The sequence below is a fragment of the Colletotrichum lupini genome, chromosome 2 (genome assembly GCF_023278565.1).
Source record: "Colletotrichum lupini chromosome 2, complete sequence".
NCBI classification, from domain to species: domain Eukaryota; kingdom Fungi; phylum Ascomycota; class Sordariomycetes; order Glomerellales; family Glomerellaceae; genus Colletotrichum; species Colletotrichum lupini.
In genome coordinates this window covers 6,326,837-6,350,495 of record NC_064675.1, presented here as the reverse complement: position 1 = coordinate 6,350,495, position 23,659 = coordinate 6,326,837, and the positions used below count along the sequence as shown (strand labels likewise).

Genomic DNA, 23,659 nt, shown 5'->3' with positions numbered 1-23,659 from the left:
ATAGAAGAGATTTGGTTCTGTTTGAAAGACCGCCTCTTTCAATGCTGCTGGCCCTGTTTTCTCTCCAGGTCGTTGGCTAGGTTCATATGCATTAGGGCCTGGGCCGTCCAGTCCTCTTCACTCTGGCCACCACCGCCGCCCTGCTGATTCTTCCACAAATCCATGCTCTCTCGGCCGTCGACTCCGGGGAGGTGAATCGTCGGCGGGGTCTGGCCTGGCTTGGCACCCACAGGCGGTGGACCACCATCTTCGCGACCAAAGGAATCAAAGTCTGGCAAGACGTAGCCGTGGCCCGGCGGCGCATTCGCTTGCTGTGCAAACGCAGGACCTTCGTCGCCGGGCATCTCCGCGATACCATCGTGGTTTTGCGGGGGGAGAGCTGCCATCTGTCCGACCTGATGCTCGAATTCTTCCTGCTCCAGGATTTGCGGTGCGTGTTCGACGTTGCGCAGGCTCGAAGAGCCAGGCGCCAGGCCGCTCATGGTCATGCTCCTCTGGCTACTAACAGAGGCCCTGTGAGGGTTGGGGTCATCTGCACCAGGGTCGCCACCAACGATGCTGTTGGGGTCCATGTCTCGAATGGCGAACTGTGCGAGGGTACGCATCTTACGTGTGACCCAACCAGCCAAAATCTTACCGCGCTGCTTCTCGCCGAGACGCGATCTCGGGAAGTCGCCCTTGTTAACGAAGGCGACGATATCGACAATGATCTGGTGCTCATTCAGGATCGCGTTGACGATGACTGGCACCACAGAACCGAGGTATGCCTTTCGTGTGATCTCGGCCAGCAGAACGACGAGACCTCCAGCTTGGAAGACGGCGCTGTGTGTATTTAGCATGGCGGACTCTACTAATGGGGGCTATTGAACTTACCATCCACCAGTTACGATGTTGCGGTGGCACCGTTCCACAGAGGCCTCGATATCCATGGGGAAGTGGCTGAGACCATTGATCTCAAACGTCTCTCCAATGTTGCCGAGAACGAACAAGACCTGCATATCAACCTGAGCGCCTCCAGGGCCAATAGGCCTGCTGACGTTATGCAAGAAACCCAAGTCGCCCGTGCGGACGTATTGGATGCTGGGATCACCATCAACGGTACGACCGTCGAATCTCTCGGCGTCAAACACATCCTTTGAGCCGTAGAATGCCTTGACACAAGCCTCCGAGTCGACCCAAATCTCTCCGTACTCTCCATCGTGGCAGAGCAGTCGGCTCTCGGGGTTGACAATGGCGATTTGTGTAGAAACAGGTACCATACCGGAGTCCTGGAGCAGAAGCGCTTTAGGATCCTGCTCGGGATCTACGGGGTATATCAGGCCGCGGCGCAGTGCCTTTGTGTCCAGCCAGAGCTCAATAGGCTCAATGCACATGTAAGACCTCGATGCAACCATGGGGTTGAGTACGTGAGAGTAAACAGTGTTGATGGCCGTTCGGTCGAGGCCAGTGGCCGCGAAATGAAGCCGTACCTTTTGAAACACGTCCACACGTGGCCTGCTTTCGGCCGAAATCATCATGTTCTTGAGTTCGTGAAGCGTGAATCCCTTGCCCTGCATCGTGGCCATGGCGTGATCCAACATTTGTGGCGTCGCATAGGTGTCCTTGATCTTGTACCTAGAAAGAGTCACAAACAGCGACATTGGGTTTTGGGCAAACTCGACAGGCGAGAGAAGGTATGTGGGGGTGCCGATATAGATACCCATCAAGCATGAGTGAATGAAACCGAGACCAGTGGTACTACGCACGCATCCCAGCACGGGGCGGGAACTTGTCATCTGGCAAGTCTCCTTCTGGACCTTGCACATGCCCAGGATAGTATCGTGTCCAAGCTGAACCGCAATGCGGCGCTGATCGGGCGTCCAGTACGTCCAGATGATGACAGGGTAACCAGTCTGGATCCAGGCTGGCTGCATGGTAATGCCATTGTCGCGCAGGCCACTGCTTTGCTTTGGCGGCTTGGTGGTATTGTAGTAGTTCGGCACACCAATCTTGAGGATGGAAGCCGCCTGCTTGACGTGGTTGGAAACCAGCTTCAGCTTGACCAAGTGATCAACTTCGTGGTTGACCAGGATGGCCTTGACACGGAAGTCGGCAACGACATGCAAGAATGCCGGCACATCCTCATTAAGTCGGTTCTGATCTAGAGGAGCCAGAGGAATTACAACCGCGCCCAAGTTGATACAGGCATGAACGGCGTAGACGAACTCCTCGGAGTGCGTGTACATCAGAATCAGGTGGTCGCCAGGGCGAACCTTGACCTTGTTCTTCAGGTACAGAGCCACGGCGGCAACCTTGGTGTCAAACTTCTTCCAAGTCACGCCCTTGCCTTCTCTGCCACGACCGTCAATGGTGCAGTATGCGAGTTCCTCGGGTTGACGGGCAACGCGCCATTGGATCAGGTCAGTGATGCAAGAGAAGTTGTTCAGCGGTGTTGAAGTGCGATCGTCAATGACAACTTCCCTTCGGTCGATACCCGAGTATTGCTTGTCGGATGACATGAGAATTCCAGCACGCGAGTCCGATGAAATGGGAGACCAGATGCCTCCGATAGGGTCAACTCCAATGGGGAGGTTGAGCACGGCATGCTCGACACCAAACTTGACATGAACACAGGGCAGGTTACCCAAGTCAAACTCTCTTCTGCAGAGCATATTTCCGATGTCCCTACGCCCGTTCTTGACTACTCTGGGCAGAGAGTTTGGTGCCGTGATCATGACGCAGTAAAGTCTCAAGTGGTGTTCTTGCATGAGTACGTCCATACATCTCTCGGCGAGAGAGTCAAGCAGCGCAGTATCGAGTTGCCTGGGCGGCCCGCCTGAAGTCAGAGGTGCGGTGGACGCAGCTGGTGATTCCAAGACAACAATTGGCAGATGCTCCTCGTTGACGAATACGTCAAAGGCAGAGCAGTCGTAAATCTTGGGCACATTCTTGACGATGCTGACGACGAGGTGCTGGACAAAGAAGTACCGGTACTCGGCTACCTCGGTGCCGTGCTCGACCCATTCGACCTTTTGACGAATGCGATCCTCGTAGAGGCCAAGTACGAAGAGCTTGCCTTCGATGACTGTGCCTAGCAGACCAGTCCTCAGAAACTCGGGCTCTACTACCGTGGGTGTTGGCTCGCCGGGATCAAACTTGTAAGGCCGGGCGTGGAATATTTGCTCCGTGTGTTTTGGTAGAGCCCAGAAGCCTCCTGATAGTGACGGCGAGTCCACCCAGATTTCACCGACGGAATGTGGTGATGCCAACAAGCCGGTTTCCGGATCGACGACGGCGAGGGTGGCATCGGGTATAGGGTATCCAAAGGCACCGATGCGAACAGTGCCCTGTTCGGTAGCAGCTCGTTTTCGCGCTTCGTCCCCGATTGCTACTACCACAACTTCATTCGTTTTCAACGCCTCTCTGTCGAGGAGCACCTCACTCAGTTCGTTCTTAGCGCGCTGCTCTGTGGTGGTGGTGCCGCCGCCTCCCAAGAGACTGCCGAATCCGTTTGAGGGCGCAAGCTTCACCTCTTCCTTCTCTTCTTCGTCGGAATCGATATCGGAGCCCATGTCCAACTTCAAGGGGCAGCCCATCCGCTCTTCGCCTCCCAGCCAGTCGCGGATACTGATCACCATGCCGCCGTGCTCAGGCAGACACAACATCGGCGCGACAACCTCGCGCGCTCGTGGGTTTCTTAGTGGCCTCAACCATCTGTCCGCTAGTACTTCGTGGAATTCACCATCAACCGTCAGGGTATCAATTAGGCATAGTTTGACCGTTTGGAAGTTTGGCTCCATGCCCTTTTTGAAATTTCGAGTTGTCATAGGATCCGACTGGTAGTTGTATGCGGCACGCTTCAAGCCGGGGTAGTCGGCAATCATGAGTGTAGCCTTGTACTTGGTGATTAGATGAGCGTAGAGACCCGGCACTTCAACGGCCTTGTTTTCAACCCAAACAGTCGTGTGGCCGCCATAAACGGTGAGAAGGACACCCAGAATCATGCCAATACCCTGTCGAGGATCGAGGTATGAAAGGAGCGTCTCGCTGGTCGCACCAGCACCGATGAGCCGGCCGTTCTTGTCGCGCAGAGTTCGACTAAAGGTATCGCCGGGACCGTTCCCTGGTACTGTCGTGACGACGGCACTCAAGCAAGCCATCTGGTGCATGACTGTCCTGTGACTCAGTACCACGCCTCGCAGGTCACCCGTAGGCGCGCGGGAGAACTCGATATATGCCAAGTCTGGTACTGTCAAAGGCGGGACATCGTCTTTGCGCTTGGGATGGAAACTGCCAAACTCGTTCGTCTTCCACCATTCTACGCCCTTGGGCCAGTTAAGCTTCTGTGTTGTTATGTCGCGCTGGAAGGCCTTGAGGTTATTGTCCGTCGTGAGTGCCAAATGCGCCTGTGTCGATGTGAGAATCAGGTTCAGCTTCTGGTAGTCTTGCAAATCATTAATCGGTACTGCGACGACGCCAGCGATGAAGCATCCCAGCAAAGCAATGGCAAAGTCAATGACTTCTGTGTCGCGGTAAATCAGGGCAACGCGATCGCCGCGATACAGCGAGCTCTTATCCCGAATGACCTGTGCCACCTTCTCGGCTCTTGACGCAAGTTTGTCCCACGTGATGGAGGCAATTTCTTTGCCCTTGCTGTCCAGCACCCAGTACGCGGGCAGCTTCGCCATCGTCTTGCCCCTGTGTCTCAGGACTGCGGCGATGTTATCGAACTTGGACATTGGGGTATTGCTGTCGTGCGGATCGGATATCGCAAACGGAAGGTCGCGGGGTTCGAGTGGCATCTGATACTCGAGCACTTCTGGCGGGGGCAAGTCGTTTGCCGTGAGCATAGGCGGCGCCATGGCGGCCGTTGGCGAAAAGGCCTCTCCTGACGAATATCTGTGTCCTCCCCCGTACTCTTCTTGACCGTTCTGGTCGTAACCCTGTTGATCATAACCTTGTCCCTGCTCAAAGTTCTGTCCGCCACCGGTGAAGCCGGAGAAGTATCCAGTTGAGTCAAGCATCGTGCCTGTCCGGCTGTCATATGGGTTCTGCCCGTGCTGGTCCATGTAGTGTCCTTGCTGGTCGGGATTAAAGGCGTAGTCGGTTGAGACCATTGTGCCCGATCGAGTGGGCGGCTCGTTACCAGCGCTGAGGAAGAGTGAATCGTGCTGCTTCATGTTCGGGCGTTGGTCGGCGAGAGGGCCGCCAGGTCGGAGGAGACCTGCAGGATTCATGTCGGGCGAGGTATAGCCAGCTCCGGGCGATTGGTACCCAGGCGATGCGTAGCCACCAGAGCCATGACCTGAGCCGTGGCCGGAGCCATGGCCCGAACCATGGCCGCCAAATGGCGACTGTGGACGGTATGAGCCGGGAGAGGTCGGGCTGTTGGGATCGGAGTCTCTGCCGCCGAGCGCGGCTAGAGCTGCTGCGCGGTGACCATCGCTCGAAGGATGTCCCGGGTTGTCAGGGTCGTGAATGCCTAAGCCGCCTCGGGGTTTGGCAACAGCTGGAGCGGCAGCAGGTCCAGGGCTCATGTATAGGGAAAAGAGTTGCGTCCGTCGCTTTTGGTATCTGCGCGCAGAGGGAATCGGTTAGCCGCCGTCGGGCTGTTCGCAACGGGGGAGGGGAAGGTCATGATGGAGGGGTCAGCACCAACCCTTTCTCTGTGATGTCGCCTTCCTACAGCCACAAGAATGCGTCAGTCAGTGCGACAAAAAGTGACAGTCAATAGGTAGTTCGGGCAAGGCTGCGGGTGCTCGAGCACGACGCGCACATGCGCGCATGCGCAGGGCAGTCGTCTCGAGGTAGACGTAAAGTTGCGCGATTCCAAACGGGACAGTGCCAAACGGCGACTTGAAGGTTGCAAACATACCTCCAACTCCTTTTCCAGCTCCTCGAGCTTGTCCTGCAATTCAGGATCTAATTGTGCAGCCATGGCGGGCGAAAACAATGCTGGTAACTATGCACAATGGAAGCGCAGGATGCAGCAGCGACGAGACAAAAAGGAAGGGGAGAGAATAGGTAGGGTCTAGAGAACGTAGAATGGGCCGAGACCCCCGGGGTTAAGGGGATTGTGGGGAGAGAGATAGAGAGGAGAGAGAGGAGGGGTGGGAGGTTCCGTTCGTAAAGAGTTCAAGGAGGGACGATCGCAAGCTGTCGATGTCTCTGACTCTGTGTTTGGTCGGATCCCCTCATCCAGTCTTGTCCAGGTCTTGTCTCGTCTGTCTTGTCTTGGTGATGGCAGCAGCAGCAATCCGTTGCAGTGGTGCTGGCATCCTCAAAGAAAAGTCTCGTGACGTAGGTTGGACCAGGACAGCAAGAAGCGCGGTCGCTTCACCAGGTTGGGTCAAGGATGGAGGCCAGGCAAGGTTGGTCGAGTTTGTGTGTTAAGATTAACCTGAAGAGGCTGGCGGGCAACTGGGCTGGGCTGGGTTGGGTGGGCGGGAGAGGAAGCCCGAGAGGAGAGGCGGCGGCGGCGACAGCTGAGTTTGAAGGTACTTTCCACCACATTTCCACCCACCTTCCCACCTCTCCTTGGGACGATTCAGGGAGTCAGGGTTCCGGGCGGGAACACGGGGAATTTGGTAGTGCGGCGGCCACGGGCGCCTACTTTACCTTACCTTAGCTTTACTGCGTAGGAATTTGTATATCTTACTAAAGGCGTAAAAGTCCGGTGTGGTGAATGATTATCGGTGCAGCATGTACGGATATGTACTTCGTATTTCATCCAAGTTTAGAACGAGGAGGGGGTGATCTACCCTGAGCATCCCAAGAATGGCCAAGCAGAACCGTCTATCATAGTGGCCGTTATTCTCAGTGAGAGTGTGTGTCCAAATGTTCGGCATTTCACAAATGGCCTGCGAAAGCTGAGAGAATGATTCTGGGAGACGGGGCAGCAACAAGTTCATCCTGGCGGATCCGACAGCGGGTGTCAACTCATGAATTAGCATCGAGATCCCGGAATCACCAATCCAAACAGACTTTCAGGTACCCGCAAGGCAAATCTCACACTCATTCTCACACTCGCTCTTACTCTCAGTGTCACTCTTATTTTCATTCTCACTCTTCCTCTCACTCCCACTCTCTCCATCTGTCACCAAACGCACAGTCTGGCAACGAGTGGATACGATGAGAGCATCGAGACCTTCATCGGACCCCAGTCTCTAAAACGAATACCTGAAATAAGAAAACGGCAAGTCTTAACAACGTCGTCATCGACGCCCAGCACCGCCCAGCATTATAACCCAGGCCTAGCACCATCGACATGGGCCCCGGGATGTGGCCGCTCAGGAAACCCCGAAATCAGGAAATCGGCCCCAGGGCGCTCGACGGAGGCATACCCGATCGGGAACAGAATCCCCAACTGCCATGCCCTGCAACATTCCCAATGCCCCATCTGAGCATCACCCACTCTCCCCTCTTCGGTCTTCGCTTTCAAGGCAAGTCTCCCCCCCTCCCAGTTGCGTGGTGATCATCACGTACCATTGCGGAATGGCACACACTCGCAGCACCCACCACGGTGACCATCAGTGGCCACTGGCCAGAAGTGGATGATCGGAAGAAAAAGGCCAGAACACCAAGAAATATTGAGTTATTTCTGTCGGCCTGCATCCAGGGACCACATTAGACCGTCTCAACTCTCCAGAGCTTGAGAGCTTAATCCAGTGGAATTCTCCAGCAATGCAGTGCGGTGCAGCGTCCGTCCGCGAATGTCTCGCTACTGGCCTTATTTGGTTTCTATCCCAGCTGGGGGGCACGAATTTTTGGAGAAAGGCAGGTCAATATTGATCGGTCTTCGGCCGCCGGACGGATGAAGGCACAGGTCTTTAAGTCATTGTCACCAGGATGGCTCTCGTCGCCGAACATTGATTCTATGCTGAATTCAATTTTTTTTTTTTTTACAAAAAATTCGTTACTTCTAGTACTAAAATAGCTTCCTTTTCTCTTTCTGTTGAGGACTACTTGAGAGAATTAGATGTAGAAGATTTCTTTGGCAGATACAAAACCTTCACGCATGTGGCTGGAACAAGTGTGGCACACGGACTGTGGCTGAAAGCCCAGGCTTCTTGACTTCTTCCTACCCGTCGTCCCCAGCTAAGCCAAGTCTTCAAGCTTCCTTCAACATCAAGCTTCAGTCACCTATAGGACATCAAGATTGTTTCCATCCACAACGGATAACATGAGCTACTACGATCTTCTGAGCTCAGTGCGACTGCCCAGCACAGTCAAGTCAGTGCGACCGGCAGCCCACTAATCACACGTTGACGATCGACCGCACCACCGTTTCAAGGCCGCTTTCGGATGCTGCGCCAGCCAAGTAGACACATTGAACTCACATCAGACGACGGGAGATTTTCCAAATCATTCGGTCTCTACCGAGCACCTTAGAACGTCTTGCCTCGACCTAAGTGGGCGGGTTTAAGCATATTATGATGTATCCATTGCCAACCGTGGATACCACGCGGCATTCGAAGCTTGTTTGCAGTACGCGAGCTCGTAATCCCAAGTTCCAACTCTGCATTCTCTACTGCCATCAAACATGGATTCAACTTCACGCATATTGGTCGTGACACCTCCCAGGCAGTGCAAACTGCAAAGGTCGAATCCCGAGGCTCCGGGTCGACGAATGAGAATACCCCGTGTCTCGCGATTAGCCTTCCCAGGGGTCATCTGAACTCGTTTCCCTCCGGATCACCTCGAACTCTGCTGATCATGAAACGCCTCTCTGGAGTTACCGCTTATGGAACTTGCTCGTTTCTCACCGGACGAGTAAAACATGGTGGGGGTTACTTCGTCTAGGAAGCCCACCACACGCTGCTGTGGCTGCGCAGCTCGGTCTCGTCCCTCTTAAAGTAGTGACTCGCACCCATTGTGTGCCCAGTCCGCACTGCAATAGTTCTCGAGCACCATTTACGTGCTCCTACACCGCCTGCTTTCTTTCATCATCGTCACTGGCAGTCACATGTGCCGGACGTGATAAGTTCAGACTTCCTCCCTCGCCTCCCTAGCTTCAGCTCAGCTACCCCTCAAAGCAGGCTCGGTTGGGTATAGTCACACTGTTGTCATCCCCCCGGACCACGCTTCGACTCCGACGATATGGACGGCCGGCACGCGTACGCTCCACTGGGAGATTTCGATTCGAGCAAAGAATACAAGCCCGTGGTCGATCAGGCAGAGGATGACTCAACATTAGAGGCAGAAGGCTCGCTACTTCCCATCAACACACGGCGCCACGATACCTGGAGAAGAGTTTCAAAAGCTGCCTCCCTCCTGGTTCCAAGTTTCCTTGGACCAAAAGAAACCAAGGCAAAGCCACTTCGCTCTACAGCTTGGCTAGGTAAACAAGAACTATCCTCGTCATCTCTACCTGCCCGGGCTAACATGGTGTCAAAGACGGTTTGCGAGGTATTGCAGCGCTATGTGTCGTCTTCGTTCACTGCGGTCTGGTGTGGTTCTCATGGGACATCCAACTAGCATGGACACCGAACCCACCTCGGCGATGGTGGCTGTACCAACTTCCTATCCTCCGGCTCGTCGTCTCAGGCCTCGCTCCCGTCTCCGTCTTCTTCGTCGTGTCCGGCTACACAATATCGCATCGCGTCCTGACGTTGGCTCGCCGGGGGGAATTCGACAAGGCAGGCTCGGCCATCGCATCTTCGGTCTTCCGGCGCCATACCCGGCTCTTCCTCCCCGCCGCCGTAGTTAGCTTCGTTATCGCCATCATGACTTGGCTCAACATGTTCCCCGACCAGGGTTTACCCGGCGTGGCGTACCCGACGAGGGTTCCGCCGCACTTTGACTCTCTCTGGGGCCAGCTGCGGCATTATTTGATGGCCGAGACCTTGGTAACTGATCCCATCGGCCAGCCCCATGTCCGGGCCGATTCCGACATACCGGAACCGATATACGATCCCCACCAGTGGACGATTCCGCTCGAGTTCATCAGCTCGATGGTGGTGTTCATGTTTCTATCGGCCTTCACGAGAGTACGCAACAGAGTGAGGATGTTCTTCGCGCTTGGCCTGGCGATTTATCTCGAATGGTTGTTTGTCTACTTTGGGATGTTCCTGTTCCTCAGCGGCATGTTCTTGTGCGATCTGCATCTCGAGCTCGAGGAAAGGCAATGGCGGTGGTTGGCCCCGCGACCCGAACCACAACCTTTGGATGGGGACGCGCATCGGACGTCGAAGAGAGGCAGCATACTGTCTCGTCGCGTCCTTGGACGTGCCGTCGGGCTCGTGTCATTCGTGATCTCGCTCTGGCTGCTCAGCATGCCCGAGGACATGGAGCAGGCAGCACAGGCACCCGGCTACGTGACGCTCGTATCTTTAGTTCCAGCACGATACCAGGAGTGCCTTATCATACCAGTCGGTGCAGTGCTGACAGTGCTCGTCGTCGACCATGCCGAGTTCCTGCAGATTCTCTTCACGAACCGTTTCTCTCAGTACATGGGCAAGATCTCTTTCTCGCTATACATGATCCACGGCCCTCTTCTTTATTCATTAGGCTTGGTCCTTGGTCGCTGGACTGTAGGTCTTGTCGGTGGTGGAGACAGTCAGACATCCTATGTATTTGCCATCTTTTTGGCTTTCCTCCTCTGGGCGCCTGCGGCGATATATACTGCAGATCTCACTACCACCTTTGTAGACGCGAAGTCGATAGAGTTCTCCAGGTGGGCATACGGGATGCTTTTGAGGGAAGAGTGATAGATCATAGACATACACGGTATGGAATTAGAGTAAACCCAAACTAATAGGTGGTTCGGTGACACACAAACACCCTCCCCGGCTCCAAAGCGTGATCAAGAATGATTCTCTCACTCGATGTTCCTCGAGGGATATCGATGGCTCGTCCAAGTACCCCGATCGAGCGTAGGTGCTCTTCCCAGAATGGAATAGTGTCAAAAACACCCTGAGGTAGGAGCAGGGGTTCGTTCTTTCCTCCCAACGGCGTCAAGAACGCACGGACCAACACAGGGCTGCGGGGCCCTCTCATTCGTCGCCGACCTTTTTTGGCCAACGTCCTCGACGCTTATTTATCCATCAAATAAAATTTTCTATCTATCTTTTCATCATCTGCTTGCCGTCCTTGACGTTGGGAGTCCAGGATCGCATCATGATGAAATACCCAGCGCACGCAGCAATCGGCTTCTAGCCGGTGGTATCACGCTCATTTGCGAGCATGGGATCGCAGTCACACCTACCTCGAAACGTGAGGCGGTAGACATCATCTCCATTCAGGGACCGAGATGCTCTTTCATCCCCTCGCACTTCCTTTACCGTACGGCATGGTATGACGAATGGTCAGGCGAAAGGCGCCTTTGATCGTCGTTTACCGCCCGCCGTCGAGGGTCATCGACCTCGCACCACCACGGGTTCATTCCCCGGCGCGGATACGGCCGAAACTTTTCGATCAAGGACAGGCCTTTCGCAGTCTGCATCTGGTGGTGTCGATTGCTCCATATGCGACACGGGACGCACGAGGCTTGGGACTCTGGGCTATCAGAGGTTGACGGCACGCTCCCAGTCTCGCTGCGCCTAGCTAACCCAGACATGCAAACTTAAGGTGATCCGTCCCATGATTCGTCGAACCTAGTCAAGTGGTATGTCAAACATTTACTTCATTTTCACCCTCACACCCATCAAATGATGAGAAAAGCATTTATTCACAGACCTGTTCGGAATTTACTGTCGAGAAACGAGCATTTTACTCCTGATATCAAATCATCACCAAATCATTTCTCTAGCATCTTGATCATGCTTCAGTCGCTGACGAAAACTCAGATAGGAACATCTATGCATGGCACCAAGCTGGATTGGCCCAGGTCGAGTCTAAGAAGGCCATTGTTGAAGAACGAGAGGAGCCCATCTCTTGTTGCCCATCTCTTGTTCTCCAAAGGCTAAGCCTCTTGTCAATTTCCGCCAGCGTCTTGTTCTCGTAATTTTTCTTCTTTTCGCACTTTATCCATACCAATCAAGTATCTATAATAGCAATACCAACCTTTGTCAGCCAGACAATCTTCAAACACATCGAACAATGCCGCCTCCCCGCGTCCCCGTTGTCCATCATCGAGTCTCTCTATGCACGTCCTTCTTCATTGACCTCGAGGCTGCTCTGCCACTGTGGAAGGGATGACTACCACATTTATGCCTATATATCGTGTTGTGCGCCCACCCTCCACAGCATCCTTACTCTTCCCGACCTCGGACTACCTATCTAGACATTCGATTCGTTTTCACATTTGCGTCGTATATACTCACCTTTAACTACAGACAAGTTCGACCACGGGTTGTTCAAGTACAGACTATTCAACTACACGAACCACTTGGATTCTCATTTCATCTTCGAAGAGGACAGCAGCAAAAGTCAAGCAGAAAGGGACGAACAGCACCACAGACTTCCATTCGTAAAGCTACAAGCACAATTTCAGAGACATAATGGCCATGATACTGTCCACCCCGGTGATGGACACGTTCAGCCCAGACCAGCTCCCGGGAACCCTTTTCAACTACGGCAGCGACTCCTACGGTGACGCAGACTCCTTTTTCAACTTTGACGACGCTTGCGTTGAAGGGCCGGTCCCTGAAGTCGAGGAGGAGACTGCGCAAAACCCAGAGACCGCCATCGAGGAGGCCTTGATATCACAGCTCTCCGAGAGCCAAATCTCTGACGGCTCGCTTTTCGGAGGTAATGGCAACTCTAATGATGGTTCCCTACTTAAGTACGAGCAAGAAGAGGGCAAGCCCGCGCAGGTCGCGACAATCAATCCCAACGTCCTCTTCATCACATTGCCAGGAACACCACCGCCACTCAAGCAGGAGCAGCGCCAACTAACACCTCCCACCACAGACGCCACGGCTCTTGTGCTACCGAGCATAGAGCCGACAGAATTGAAACAGGAATTCAAGCCAGAGTTTCAGCAGGACTTCCAACAAGACTTGAGGCAAGAGCCTACGCCCTTCGTCGACGACCCGAAGCTCCAGGCCCTCTTCGAGGAATTCGAAGGTCCCATCGCCGAAGCCCTCCAACTCCCCACAGCGGCCCCGACTCCGGCCCCAGGAGCAGTACCCTGCGTCGGCACATCGTGGCCCTCTCCCCCGCCGAGCGTTCCCTGGCCCTGTTTCGACGGCCTCGAGTCCAGTGGTGACACGGCATGGGACCTGAACAACAACTCGGCTGCGGGGCTTGGCAGTGGCGGCGGCGGTGGTGGTGAAGATCTCTTTGCCTCCCCTCCTCCCCGCGACATGTTTGCCTACCAACAACCGTGCGGTGACCACCCGTCTTCTGTGCTCGGAGACGCCCGCGAAGTCTTTGACCTCGATACCTTTGATTTCGACGACTCCAATAGGGAAACGGTTACCTATGACGGCCTCGAATCCTACAGCCCTGCCAACGTCAAGCAAGAAGCCCCCAACTTTAACGGCTTCGCCTTCAGCAACGTCAAACGGGAGCCCGCCTCCTCGGCGGCTTTCTTTCACCCTTCACCAAAGACCACTACCGACGTCTTTACCGCCCCTCCACCGCCGCAATCTCAACACCATCTGACCCCAAAGCCCGGGTTCGCTCCCTTGGTCCCTGATTTGGCACAAGTTTCAGCCGCCGGTCAAGTCTCTTGCAACTACGACGACGAATCGGTAAACTTCCTTTATTCCCTTCCACTGTTCACCCCTCTGACCACTCCGCAGTCCATCCCGCGCAGTGTGCCTGCTACCACTTCCACTCCCGCCGCCGTCGCCACGGCGAGACTGGTGCACCCCAAGCCCAGATCACCCCCCTTTCCTGCTGACTTCATCCATCGCCACAGTCTGTCAACCGCACCGACAGACGTGCTTCCCTACAGTATCCTCAACAGAGAGGGCCTCTTTGAAGCCGGCATTCCCAACCCCCCGTCATACCTGACTCCAGCTCACACTCCATCCAGAGACCTCACAACCCCCGTCGTGAATGGGAAGATCCTCAAGCGTATTCCCAAGCCCGCCAAGGCCAAGGACGTGGACGTATCAGACTGGTATGACTCCCTCCCCGAAGCACCCACGGCCTGGGGTGGCCACGACCACACAAAGCCCATGTTCCAATACAACAAGGAGGGCGAGCTGCTGCCGAATCTGCGCTTCACCCGTGAGCAGATCCTGTACTACATCAGAGAGCGGAAGCAGCAAGGTCTATCCCTCACCCTCTGGATCCAAAACGTCCCCCACGGTTGTAAGACGCGCGTGGGCGACGACAGACTACGCGCGTGCCGCTGGTCAGGCTGCCCGGCTTACAAGGGTACCATCCTCAAAGGCTTCTGGCGCGTCTGCTTCGACGAGCGGCCCGAAACCTCGGGGAAGCAGCATGATCCGTACCACAACGCGGGCTACATGCACTTGTGGTGCATGGATCGCTGCTTCGATCTCCTCGAGATTGCCCAAGCATTCGACCTGAAGCCCGATACACGCTACTTTGAAAAGGAAGAACGCAACCCCATGGCCATGACCCGTGATCACGACGAGCTGGTGATGGAGTTCGAAGAGTGGCGCACGTCCCAGCAGGCTGCCTACGAAGAATGGCAAAGGTCGGCAGAGACGAACAAGATGATGGGCCTCCCCGTTCAGAACCGCCAGGTCGGCCGAGAAGCCAAGCTATGGTATGTGCTGACGACCAAGCACCTGGCGCTGGAGACTCCGGTGCGGAGCAACATGCGGAAGAAGAGAAACGGCATTTCTATTGACAAGCACAAGGGCGATCTCGACTGGTACGTGGAGAGAGTCAACGAGAAAAAGGTATCCAAAAAGGGGCACTCCATCGTCGAGGAGCTTGACAGCGACGACGATGAAGGTGGCCAAAAGACTCCCGCGACCAGGGCGGCCCGTCCGAGTATCATCGAGAAGAGAAAGCGCGAAGTATACGAGTATGACGACAATAACAACGCCTCTCAGCCCCAGACAGCCGCTACTTGGAACAAACGTGTGAAACGGTCGTGCTATTCACCCGTTGAAAGACATTGATGATTGATGCCTTTGTTTATCTTACCCTGAGGTGAATGACCATGCGCCTCCAAAAAGTCTTTGTAATTTGTGGCCACATTGGGATGTTTGTTTTCTGGACCGGAGCAAGGGGGTTTCTTCACACGACTGCGGTTAGCATAGGATTGATACCCCATATTAGATATAGATGCACCCAAGAGGGCGGGGAGGAGAAGCGGATAAAAGGCCTGGTCTGAGGCCTTAACGAATCAGCGATACAGACCAACCTAGTATCAACATGATTAATAACAGATCTCTAACCCAAGACTTGAGTGCATTTCCCAAGTGACAAGCGTGAATCCTGACTCACAATCCAGGCTCTTGCCAAGGGTCCTGGAGCTGGGGCCGGCGCGGCCGCCATGCGACGGTTCCAAACGGCCGGACGGCAGGCTGCGGCCGAGAGCACACGCCCGCGCTAATGGGCCTCGAATTGACCCCAGAAAGATGGGAAAGTTCGGACAAGTGCTGTTCACAGGTGCTAGGAAGCGGGCGCCAAAAGAGCCGGATGAGGTTTTAGTTCAGGAGCCATGGCTTGGGGCACTTTAGCTACGGAGCCCTCAACATAACAGAGTTTCGATTAAGAGAAGCGGGATGGAGGGGCCGCAGAATAAACTAGGGATGACCGGAAGCGGTGACATGGTGTGAAGGCCATTTTGCGTGGATGATGGAGACTTGGGCAGCGAATTGGCAACGCCGTGGTCTGTACAAAGTATCCCGGTAGCCATAGACGGGCAGAAGCTGAACAGACTCGAGGAGGACAGGTGAAGAAAGGGCAGGTCGGCGAAGGTGAAAGCGGGCCGCGGCGTTGGTGCGAATGAATCGTAGCTCTCGCGGCCCGCAGGTAAGAAACGTTGGCGTGCGAAAGCGCGGCGAGGCCGAGGGGAGTAGGGGCGCTAGTCCCAAACGGAGATGCTACGATGCAGGAGGGCGCCGTGCAAGTAAGATGGTACGGAGTCGTATCGTCTCGACAGAGCCGCTGGATCGATTCCTATTGAATGGCTTATGGATCTCGTGCTCCTCTAGATGTAAGGCAGGGCTCGGAGGGCCAGAGGAGGGCAAAACACTGCGTGCGCGTTGGCGGGGGCGGGGGCGGGAGCCCGGCGGCTGAAAGAGGTGTCTATCTGTGGTGTGTAAGGTATGTCAGTCAATGTTCGGGATGAAATAATGTGAGGGTGTTGAGCTCATGTGAAAGTACAAATAGAGAGGCGAGTTTCTTGCAGTCACAGTCATGGCTGATTAGAATAGCCAGCCCATCCTTGCGAAATAGCAAGCCAGTCGGCTTGGAGTATTGTTCTCGACGAATTCGATGTGGCAGTTTTGACTCAGACAACGGCCAAAGTAAATCTTGACTGACTTGTTACCTTGTTTCCCCCTCTTCTTCCATCGTTCCATTTTTGTTCTTTGGCTTTGACAGTTTGCGACAAAAGGCAAAAGCCAGTCACGATTCATCGCATTAGGATCCCAGATACGTGCTACGGGAAGCACGGCGGTGGTTGCCGTCGGGAAGAGGGTTCAGAGTGCCTGATTCGCTTCATCCCATTATCGAGCTTCGAGGGGCAACTTGGGATTGTCTTGGTGCGGCATCGAAGCCCGCTCATCCCCGCGAGCAGTCGGCGATCGGACATCAGACGGCACAGAGCTGGAACACTGGGCTGAAGCTTAGCCCCGAAGGGAGGGCATCGGGTGATCTTCGACAGCGTCTTGGACGGGACCTTGCCGACATTCGACAAGCACGAAAGCCGAAACAGGATTTGATTTGGCAGTATTGGCCGAAGAGGGCGTTGTCGACACGAAAATAGCCTAGGGAGCACATTGGCTGCAATTGAGTTTGCGGTGACGAGAGGCTCCAAGACAGAAAGAGGCAGATGTGCAGCCCAAGAGCAAGATTGAATTTGGAAGAACAACGAGCGAGAATTGATGCGACGACACCAAAAAAAAGGCTACGACACGTCGACACCACGTTGCGCAGAGTTGAGAGTTTGCGTGGAAGGTGCTTGTCACGTTGCGCAACGAGTTGCACCTGTTGTTAAGATTGGAAGGCACCTCACGGACTGGGGAAACCATCAAAGGAACGAACCTACCTGCCTTACACGTTACGGCACCTCAACCTGTGGCCTTTAGGCAATTACGCGTTGGAGATTTACAACTGGAAGGTTCCGCCCATTTACAGATACCTTGCCACAGATTGGCCCGACATTCGACCCTACATCTTTCGGGAAGTCACAACCAGGGGGTCTGTCATTGTGCTTTCCTCTTTCTGACTGTTGATTCCATGCTGGGAGAGGGTTTGGGTACCTTGAGGGAGAGAAAACAGACAACAAGCAGCAAGAGCAGCACGATCGTAGTGCACGAGCCAAGTGAGCACCTACCTTTACCCGACCTATCGGACCTAAAGCTGCAGGTGCGAGCAGTGGCACACGAGGGTTGTTGCCGCAACAGAGTTCCGGTCCTTGCCAGTAAGCAGGAGCGGCTCACCAGGGTTGACTTGCAGGAGGCAGGAGGCAGAAGTAGAAAGTAAGAGCTGCTGCTGCTCTGCTCTGTTCTGTCATCACGTCTCAGGATCGGTACTTGCAAAAACTCGTTATTGAAGTGGTGTTTGTGGTATCATTTCCCGCGCATTCCGACCACACTCAGCAAGCGCAAATCCTCCTTCTGTCTGTGGGAGAGAAGAAATCGCTGTCGCAAACATTTGGTGGCCACTCTACGCTTCCTGCACCCCTTTTTTTTTTTTTTTTTTTTTTTTTTTTTTTTACCTTAGCAGGCCACCTCCAAAAGTCATCCCTCCATCCATCCCCGAATCCCTCCACCTGGGCATCCATCCCACCACCCAACACAGCATCCCCCTTGACTCCTCTTGAGTCCCTGGCCCATCCACGTTCCTCGTTGTCACTGCACGTCGCATAATACCTTACCTTACTGCGTACTGCACAGCAGCTGCACCCGACCGAGGTCGCTTACGCTCACTCTCACACACATTGCATCGCATTCGCAGCTGCAACTCAACTGCACCGCGCACCCGCGTTGCCTTGCTCTTCTGTCGTCACGTCAAAGCAACTGGCCTGGACTCTCTCCGTCACCCATCTATTCGATCCTGAACAATTCCAAAGCAACAAACCCATTTAAAAAACCACCCTGGCTATCGGACTTAAACAACGCTCGACCGCTGCCATCCGCACCGATTCCACACGCCCGCACCGCGCCCGCCAAAGACAAGACCCGGCCAGCTGCTCCAGCTCCAGCTCCAACTCCAGCTCCCAGGAGCTCTCCACTCTCCAATTAATACCGTACAGAAGCACCGCTGGCTGGGTCACCACTCAAACCCACCTATCCCGGTAGCCACGACGTCGGCCTTCGGAGAAGCCGTCCATCTCATCTCGAGATCCATCCGCTTCGCCTTTTCTCTTTCCCTCTCTGGCTTGGCTGTGGGGAAAAGACTGTCAAGAAGGGATCTTTGAAAGAGACAAGATCCAGAAACCGCAAAGGGGGTGGTAGGCGCAAACATCAGGCCTGACGAGAGCCCCAGCCCTGTTTCGTTCCGACCTCCCTCCATCAAGATCGCAAAACTGTGTCTTTCTCCCGTCCATCGTCTAACTTATTCTTTCTTTCAACCTTCTCACATACTTCGTCTCCCGGCAACCTTACGCCCGTCATTGCGTCTCCACGCACATCAGCATCCAACCCGCCAAGCCTACCGAGTACCTACTGACCTCTTATTGCCGACCTACCTTGTCTGTAAAGACGCCAAACCAACCACTCACCGACGACACCCTCACCCCGCGCTCACCGACGATCTCACTCACATTGCAGATTCCAGATCTGTCAGCCCCTGCAAACCAACCATCAAATCCCACCGGAGCGCGCGTCTCTGTACACTACGACTGATCGCATCTTCTCCACCAACCCAGAACGAAGACCATCACTGCGTCGCATGCCAATTCTCATCTGCCGTGCCGTTCCGTCTTGTCTACCACAGGCCCCATTACCTCATCGTGGCATTGGCAGCCCGTCTAGGCGGGGTGGTGGCTTCGTAGAGGCGGCATTGGCTGCGCTCTCGGCATTGGAAGGAATTCTAATTCTATCAACCCTCTTCGCGACTTGTTCTCTCGTTTCGCATCAACAGCTAGCCCGCCATGGAAGACACAAATGGGGAGAAGTCGGAGAATTTCCGTCGGCCGGCCTTGCAGGTCATTGTCCTGGTACGTTCCACTCTCACATCTCACGTTTTTTGATGCGCCTCACTGCCGACTTTCGACGTCGCAGATCGCGCGCGTTCTCTTTCACATCCCCGAGGCTTGTTGGGCCCCGACGTCTCGAGTGTGTCTCTCCTGAAGTGAGGAAAAGTCCCCCCACGAGATCATCCCGACCCGGCCGCCCGGCGCATATCCTCTTGTCGTTCATGCAGTCGACTTCTTCGGGTTGCGCCAACCGCACCGAATGGGAAATCCATGCTGCAAGCACTTCAACCCCTGGAATCTTTGCAAGTGCAACAGCATTGGACGAGGGAGAGCCGGCAGTTCTTCTTCAACACTTTGCGCAAGCGACTGAAGATAGACACATCTTTCAATGCGACGGGAGTGACCTATCGCTTCTTAGCCAGGATCCCCTCAAAGAGTGGCCCCATCATGTCCGCACCTCCGCTAACCCAAATTTCTAGGGTGCCGGCGGCGGTCCCCAGGAATCCAATACTACCGCTCTTCTAGTTCGCTCAGTCGCCTCGGGGTGGACAAAAGGCTCCATCATCGCCGTAGATGCCGGTGTTCATCTTTCGGCTATTACTCGCATTCTTGAGGAAACGGCACCTCCAGGCCTCGGCACCCAGCTTCCACTCCCCCACACCCTTGCCTCCGGGCCATTTGCAGGCCTGCAGCTTACACCAAACAGTCAGCTGGAGGTCGCAACAGGCGCAGTGTATCCATCGTCCATCGCCTCATTCATCACTCGTACTCTTATCGACACGTATGTGATTACTCATCCTCATCTCGATCACATCTCCGGCTTCGTCGTGAACACGGCAGGTCTTACCAGGCCCAAGCGCCTTGCCGCATTGCCCTCAACGGTTAACGCTCTCAAAACTCACATCTTCAACAATGTTATTTGGCCCAACTTGTCCGACGAAAGTAACGGTGCAGGCTTAGTCACGTATACCCGGCTAGTAGAAGGAGGGTCGCCAGCCATTGGCGATGGCGAGTCTAAAGGATATCTAGAGGTTGCGGATCGCCTCGCTATCAAGGCGTATTCTGTTTCACACGGTCACTGCATTGAGCGACACCCACATCGCGGCTCGACCTCCTCCACTGCAACACCTCTACGATATCCTTCTGTCGATGCCGCATCCATGGCGTCACCGCGCATACTGCCATACGGCCTAGCCTCGAGCACCGCGCCTATCCCTCGAGCACCATCGGTTGCGCCGGAGCCGCAGGCCAGTGTATGCGTTTACGACTCCTCGGCTTACTTTATCCTCGATATGGCTACTAACCTAGAGATACTCATCTTTGGAGACGTCGAGCCGGATTCTATGTCACTCTCCCCTCGAAACTTGACTATTTGGGAAGAAGCTGCTCCAAAGATTGTAGCTGGCCAACTTGCTGCCATTTTCATCGAATGTTCATACGACGACTCGCACTCTGATGATCGCTTATTTGGTCATCTAAAACCCCGCTATGTGATGGAAGAGATGCACGCATTGGCTCAGACTGTTGAGGAGGCGCGAGGAGATGCCCATGCCTCCCGGAAGCGGAAACGTGTAGCAGAACCCGACACGATCCCACGACGAAGGACAGGAGGCGCCTTTTCGCGCCTTGCCGGCGGCGATGAGTCCCCAATCAGCCCCAAATCAGTGGCCAAGCGTGCTGTGTCTGCAGACATTGGCCACGTACCGCCACTGCCGCCCGCTGCTACATCGGTAGAGAGCCCACATCTGACGACTCCTACACAGGAATTGTCTTTGCGCGAGGCTGAAGGATGGAGCGAGACGGAGGATGGGCACTCCAAGGGCCCACCTCTCAAGGGTATCAAAGTTGTCATTATCCACGTAAAGGACCGCCCAGATGGAAGGGACCAAGGAAAACTTATTTTGCAAGAACTCGAGGCCTACGAAGCCGACGCCCAGCTGGGCTGCGAGTTTATTGTCTCCCACGCGGGGCAGAGTCTCTACCTTTGAAATATTGTGGGTGGCGTTTGGGCGCAGGGTGTTCTAGATGTTGATTCCACGAAGATATGATTTGCATGAATTTCTCATGATGAGGATGAGTGCAGTGGGGGGATTATCTTGGAGTTTTCATGGGCAGATAAGAGGAGGCAAGGGGATATATATACCATGTATTTACGCGCACCATTTGTCGCATTCTATATATCCATCGGTGGCCGTGATGATGACGGGCCGCCGCGTTTTGTTTGGATGCCACCTAATTTCTATGTATTACATCTCGGGGGCGCATGCGCATCGTATTGTTGTTGATTCTCTCTGACGCCACTTTTACCTGGATAAACAACTGTGCGTCTTGGTTCTTGAATGACACTCCGTTGAGTCTCTATTGCTTACTCTTCTTGAGCTTCTCATAGCCTTCCTCGCCACCAATGTTGCCATCCCAGTCGGCTCTCGGGATCTCCAAGACCTCGGTGGTGCGGCCGTAGGTGATGCCTCCTAACCTGCTGACAGGGCGGAGTACCTGAGGGATATCAAGTTAGATTCCAGTTTTCCACGAAACCCACCCAGAAGAGCTGGGGGTTCCTCCAAGGTTAAAGATGGACAAAGACTTACAGTAGGATCGACAATGTTCTTCTGCTCATTGATAGCATCCTCCCTCACCCAAAAGTTGACGCCCTCAATAAACGCAGTAACACCGCTCTTCTTGCCCGGGGTAGCGCGCGAATCCCACTCTTTCACAAAATCGAGCTTCCCCTCGACGCTGAAGACGGCCTCCTTCACACGCGCGGCCTGAACGTGCTCGCAGTCGTACACGGGCGTCAACCCACTCACATCCCACTCCGACTTCCCGTACGGCGCATTGACGGACGTCGAGTTGGCGGCCTCGAGAAAGCCCTCGGAGATGATGTTGATGACGCACTCTTTGCTCTCGAGCAGGCACTTTAGCGAATCTTTGGGTTTCTCGATGGACGCGGCGAAGCCCACGACGAACATTGGCGGATCGTGGTTCACCATGTTGAAGTAGCTGAACGGCGCGAGGTTCGTCACGGTGCCGTCTGCGGAACGGGTGGAGAGGAAGGCGATGGGGCGCGGGGTGATGGCGGAGATGAGGAGTTTGTAGTTGAAGCCTGCCGGGCGGCCTTGGGCGTGGGGATCGATTGCCACGTGTGGTGTTGAGAGGCCGGGCTGGCCTAGGGGGTTCGCGCCGGAGCCGAAGGACCAGTCTGGGGAGATTGTTTTTGTGAAGGTGATGGAGGCTTCGGTGTTGAAGGGCGGGCGGGTGGATTCTACGGATTTGAAGTCCGGGTGGGGGTTGTGGGTTGCTTGGGTGCCGCCGGCGAATTTGTTGTTGTTTTGGGATGTCATTGTGAGGGTTCTGGAGGCTGCTGTCCTTGAGAGTGCGAGCGTGGTTTTGTTGGTGATGGCTGGGAGGAGGGTACGGAGGGCGGTGCGCGATGACATTGTGGGATGCGGAAGTTGTAGTGGTTTTTATATCGTCGGGATTACGGAACGGGGGTGGAGGAGGAGGGCGCAAGCCAGAATTGCGATTGCGGGATGCGGGAATCCACTTTTCACTTGCTCGACGGGGGGGTAATGATATGGACGTGGAAGCTTTGGGTTTGGTCTCCCCTTTCTTTCTGGTCCACTTTGCTCGCTCAAACTTGCGGCATGTTGCTTACGGATGCTTGCTTTGTTAGCTTACCTGACCTTGCAGTAAGGCACCCGATACCTACCCTGAGCCGGACCACCCCTTCCAGTTCTCGGATGGTGGAGTAGATGCCGAGGGGGAGGGTAACGGTAGTGGGGTGACGTGGAGGTTCACACCAAAAGTTCACCTTGTCGAGTTGTCACCAACGAGGGGCATTTGGAGGGGTAACGTGCAGGGATCGGGGTGTGGTCCTTGTCCCTGATGATGCAATTGACTTGGTGGTTGGGGTCGCTTGATGCATTACCCGGTGATGAATTTGACTGGCTCATACTAAGGTATTTGGAAATATATCTACACCTAGTAGGTCCCTTGACGGGTTCCGGTTCGTTTTCCACATGGCGATTGACAAATTGGCTATTGGTAATTAGTTATCGTTCCGTCCGCTGGGCCGGAAGCGTGTCGGGGGATGGAAATCGGAACTCGGAAGGGTCTTGGGTGATGGGTGCTTGCATGTGGGGAGAGAAGAAAGACTTGCCTTGGAGCGTGTGGAGGAGGTCCAAGTGCCTGGTTGATAAGATAGAGTTATCAAGATAAGCTTCTTTGTCAGCTGTCAGGCACACTCGGGTGCAGATACTTCCTTTTTCACGAGGAACCTTTCCAATGGAACACAGGCTTTTCAGGAAGAGGAGACATGAGTACCTAGCTGAATATTAAAATATATGTAGGCGAACTAGACATGGCGCGATGTCTTGAGGTCAGAGAATGCAAAAACACCACAGTCTCTCTCTCATGTTTTTGATCGATTGGCGAATCATCAACTCTAACCTTGAGGAATTTCAAAGCACCTGATTCTGAGTTTGGAGCAGGGCTCTT

At 54.6% G+C, this 23,659-nt stretch overlaps 7 protein-coding genes across 7 annotated transcripts; 5 read left to right on the top strand and 2 right to left on the bottom strand.

Annotated features, from left to right (window-relative positions):
* Positions 1 to 38: 38 nt before the first annotated feature.
* Positions 39 to 5,917, bottom strand: CLUP02_04240 (acyl-CoA ligase; the record flags this gene model as incomplete). Its single annotated transcript, XM_049283256.1, has 4 exons — positions 39 to 822; positions 874 to 5,553; positions 5,639 to 5,661; positions 5,855 to 5,917. The coding sequence occupies 4 exons, from the start codon at positions 5,915 to 5,917 to the stop codon at positions 39 to 41; spliced, it is 5,550 nt and encodes a 1,849-aa protein (XP_049140399.1).
* Positions 5,918 to 9,078: 3,161 nt separating this feature from the next.
* CLUP02_04239 (hard surface induced protein 3) lies at positions 9,079 to 10,688 on the top strand (the record flags this gene model as incomplete). Its single annotated transcript, XM_049283255.1, has 2 exons — positions 9,079 to 9,319; positions 9,376 to 10,688. The coding sequence occupies 2 exons, from the start codon at positions 9,079 to 9,081 to the stop codon at positions 10,686 to 10,688; spliced, it is 1,554 nt and encodes a 517-aa protein (XP_049140398.1).
* Positions 10,689 to 12,419: 1,731 nt separating this feature from the next.
* CLUP02_04238 (uncharacterized protein) lies at positions 12,420 to 15,406 on the top strand (the record flags this gene model as incomplete). The annotated part of the gene is made up of 2 exons (XM_049283254.1): positions 12,420 to 14,864; positions 15,305 to 15,406. The coding sequence occupies 2 exons, from the start codon at positions 12,420 to 12,422 to the stop codon at positions 15,404 to 15,406; spliced, it is 2,547 nt and encodes an 848-aa protein (XP_049140397.1).
* Positions 15,407 to 15,801: 395 nt separating this feature from the next.
* CLUP02_04237 (uncharacterized protein) lies at positions 15,802 to 16,095 on the top strand (the record flags this gene model as incomplete). Its single annotated transcript, XM_049283253.1, has 1 exon — positions 15,802 to 16,095. The coding sequence occupies one exon, from the start codon at positions 15,802 to 15,804 to the stop codon at positions 16,093 to 16,095; it is 294 nt and encodes a 97-aa protein (XP_049140396.1).
* A 3,022-nt stretch (positions 16,096 to 19,117) lies between these two features.
* CLUP02_04236 (cAMP phosphodiesterase class-II) lies at positions 19,118 to 21,150 on the top strand (the record flags this gene model as incomplete). Its single annotated transcript, XM_049283252.1, has 2 exons — positions 19,118 to 19,183; positions 19,642 to 21,150. The coding sequence occupies 2 exons, from the start codon at positions 19,118 to 19,120 to the stop codon at positions 21,148 to 21,150; spliced, it is 1,575 nt and encodes a 524-aa protein (XP_049140395.1).
* Positions 21,151 to 21,520: 370 nt separating this feature from the next.
* Positions 21,521 to 22,599, bottom strand: CLUP02_04235 (nitrilotriacetate monooxygenase component B; the record flags this gene model as incomplete). The annotated part of the gene is made up of 2 exons (XM_049283251.1): positions 21,521 to 21,658; positions 21,751 to 22,599. 2 exons carry the CDS (start codon positions 22,597 to 22,599, stop codon positions 21,521 to 21,523), a joined length of 987 nt encoding a protein of 328 aa, XP_049140394.1.
* A 448-nt stretch (positions 22,600 to 23,047) lies between these two features.
* Positions 23,048 to 23,380, top strand: CLUP02_04234 (uncharacterized protein; the record flags this gene model as incomplete). The annotated part of the gene is made up of 1 exon (XM_049283250.1): positions 23,048 to 23,380. One exon carries the CDS (start codon positions 23,048 to 23,050, stop codon positions 23,378 to 23,380), a length of 333 nt encoding a protein of 110 aa, XP_049140393.1.
* Positions 23,381 to 23,659: the final 279 nt, after the last annotated feature.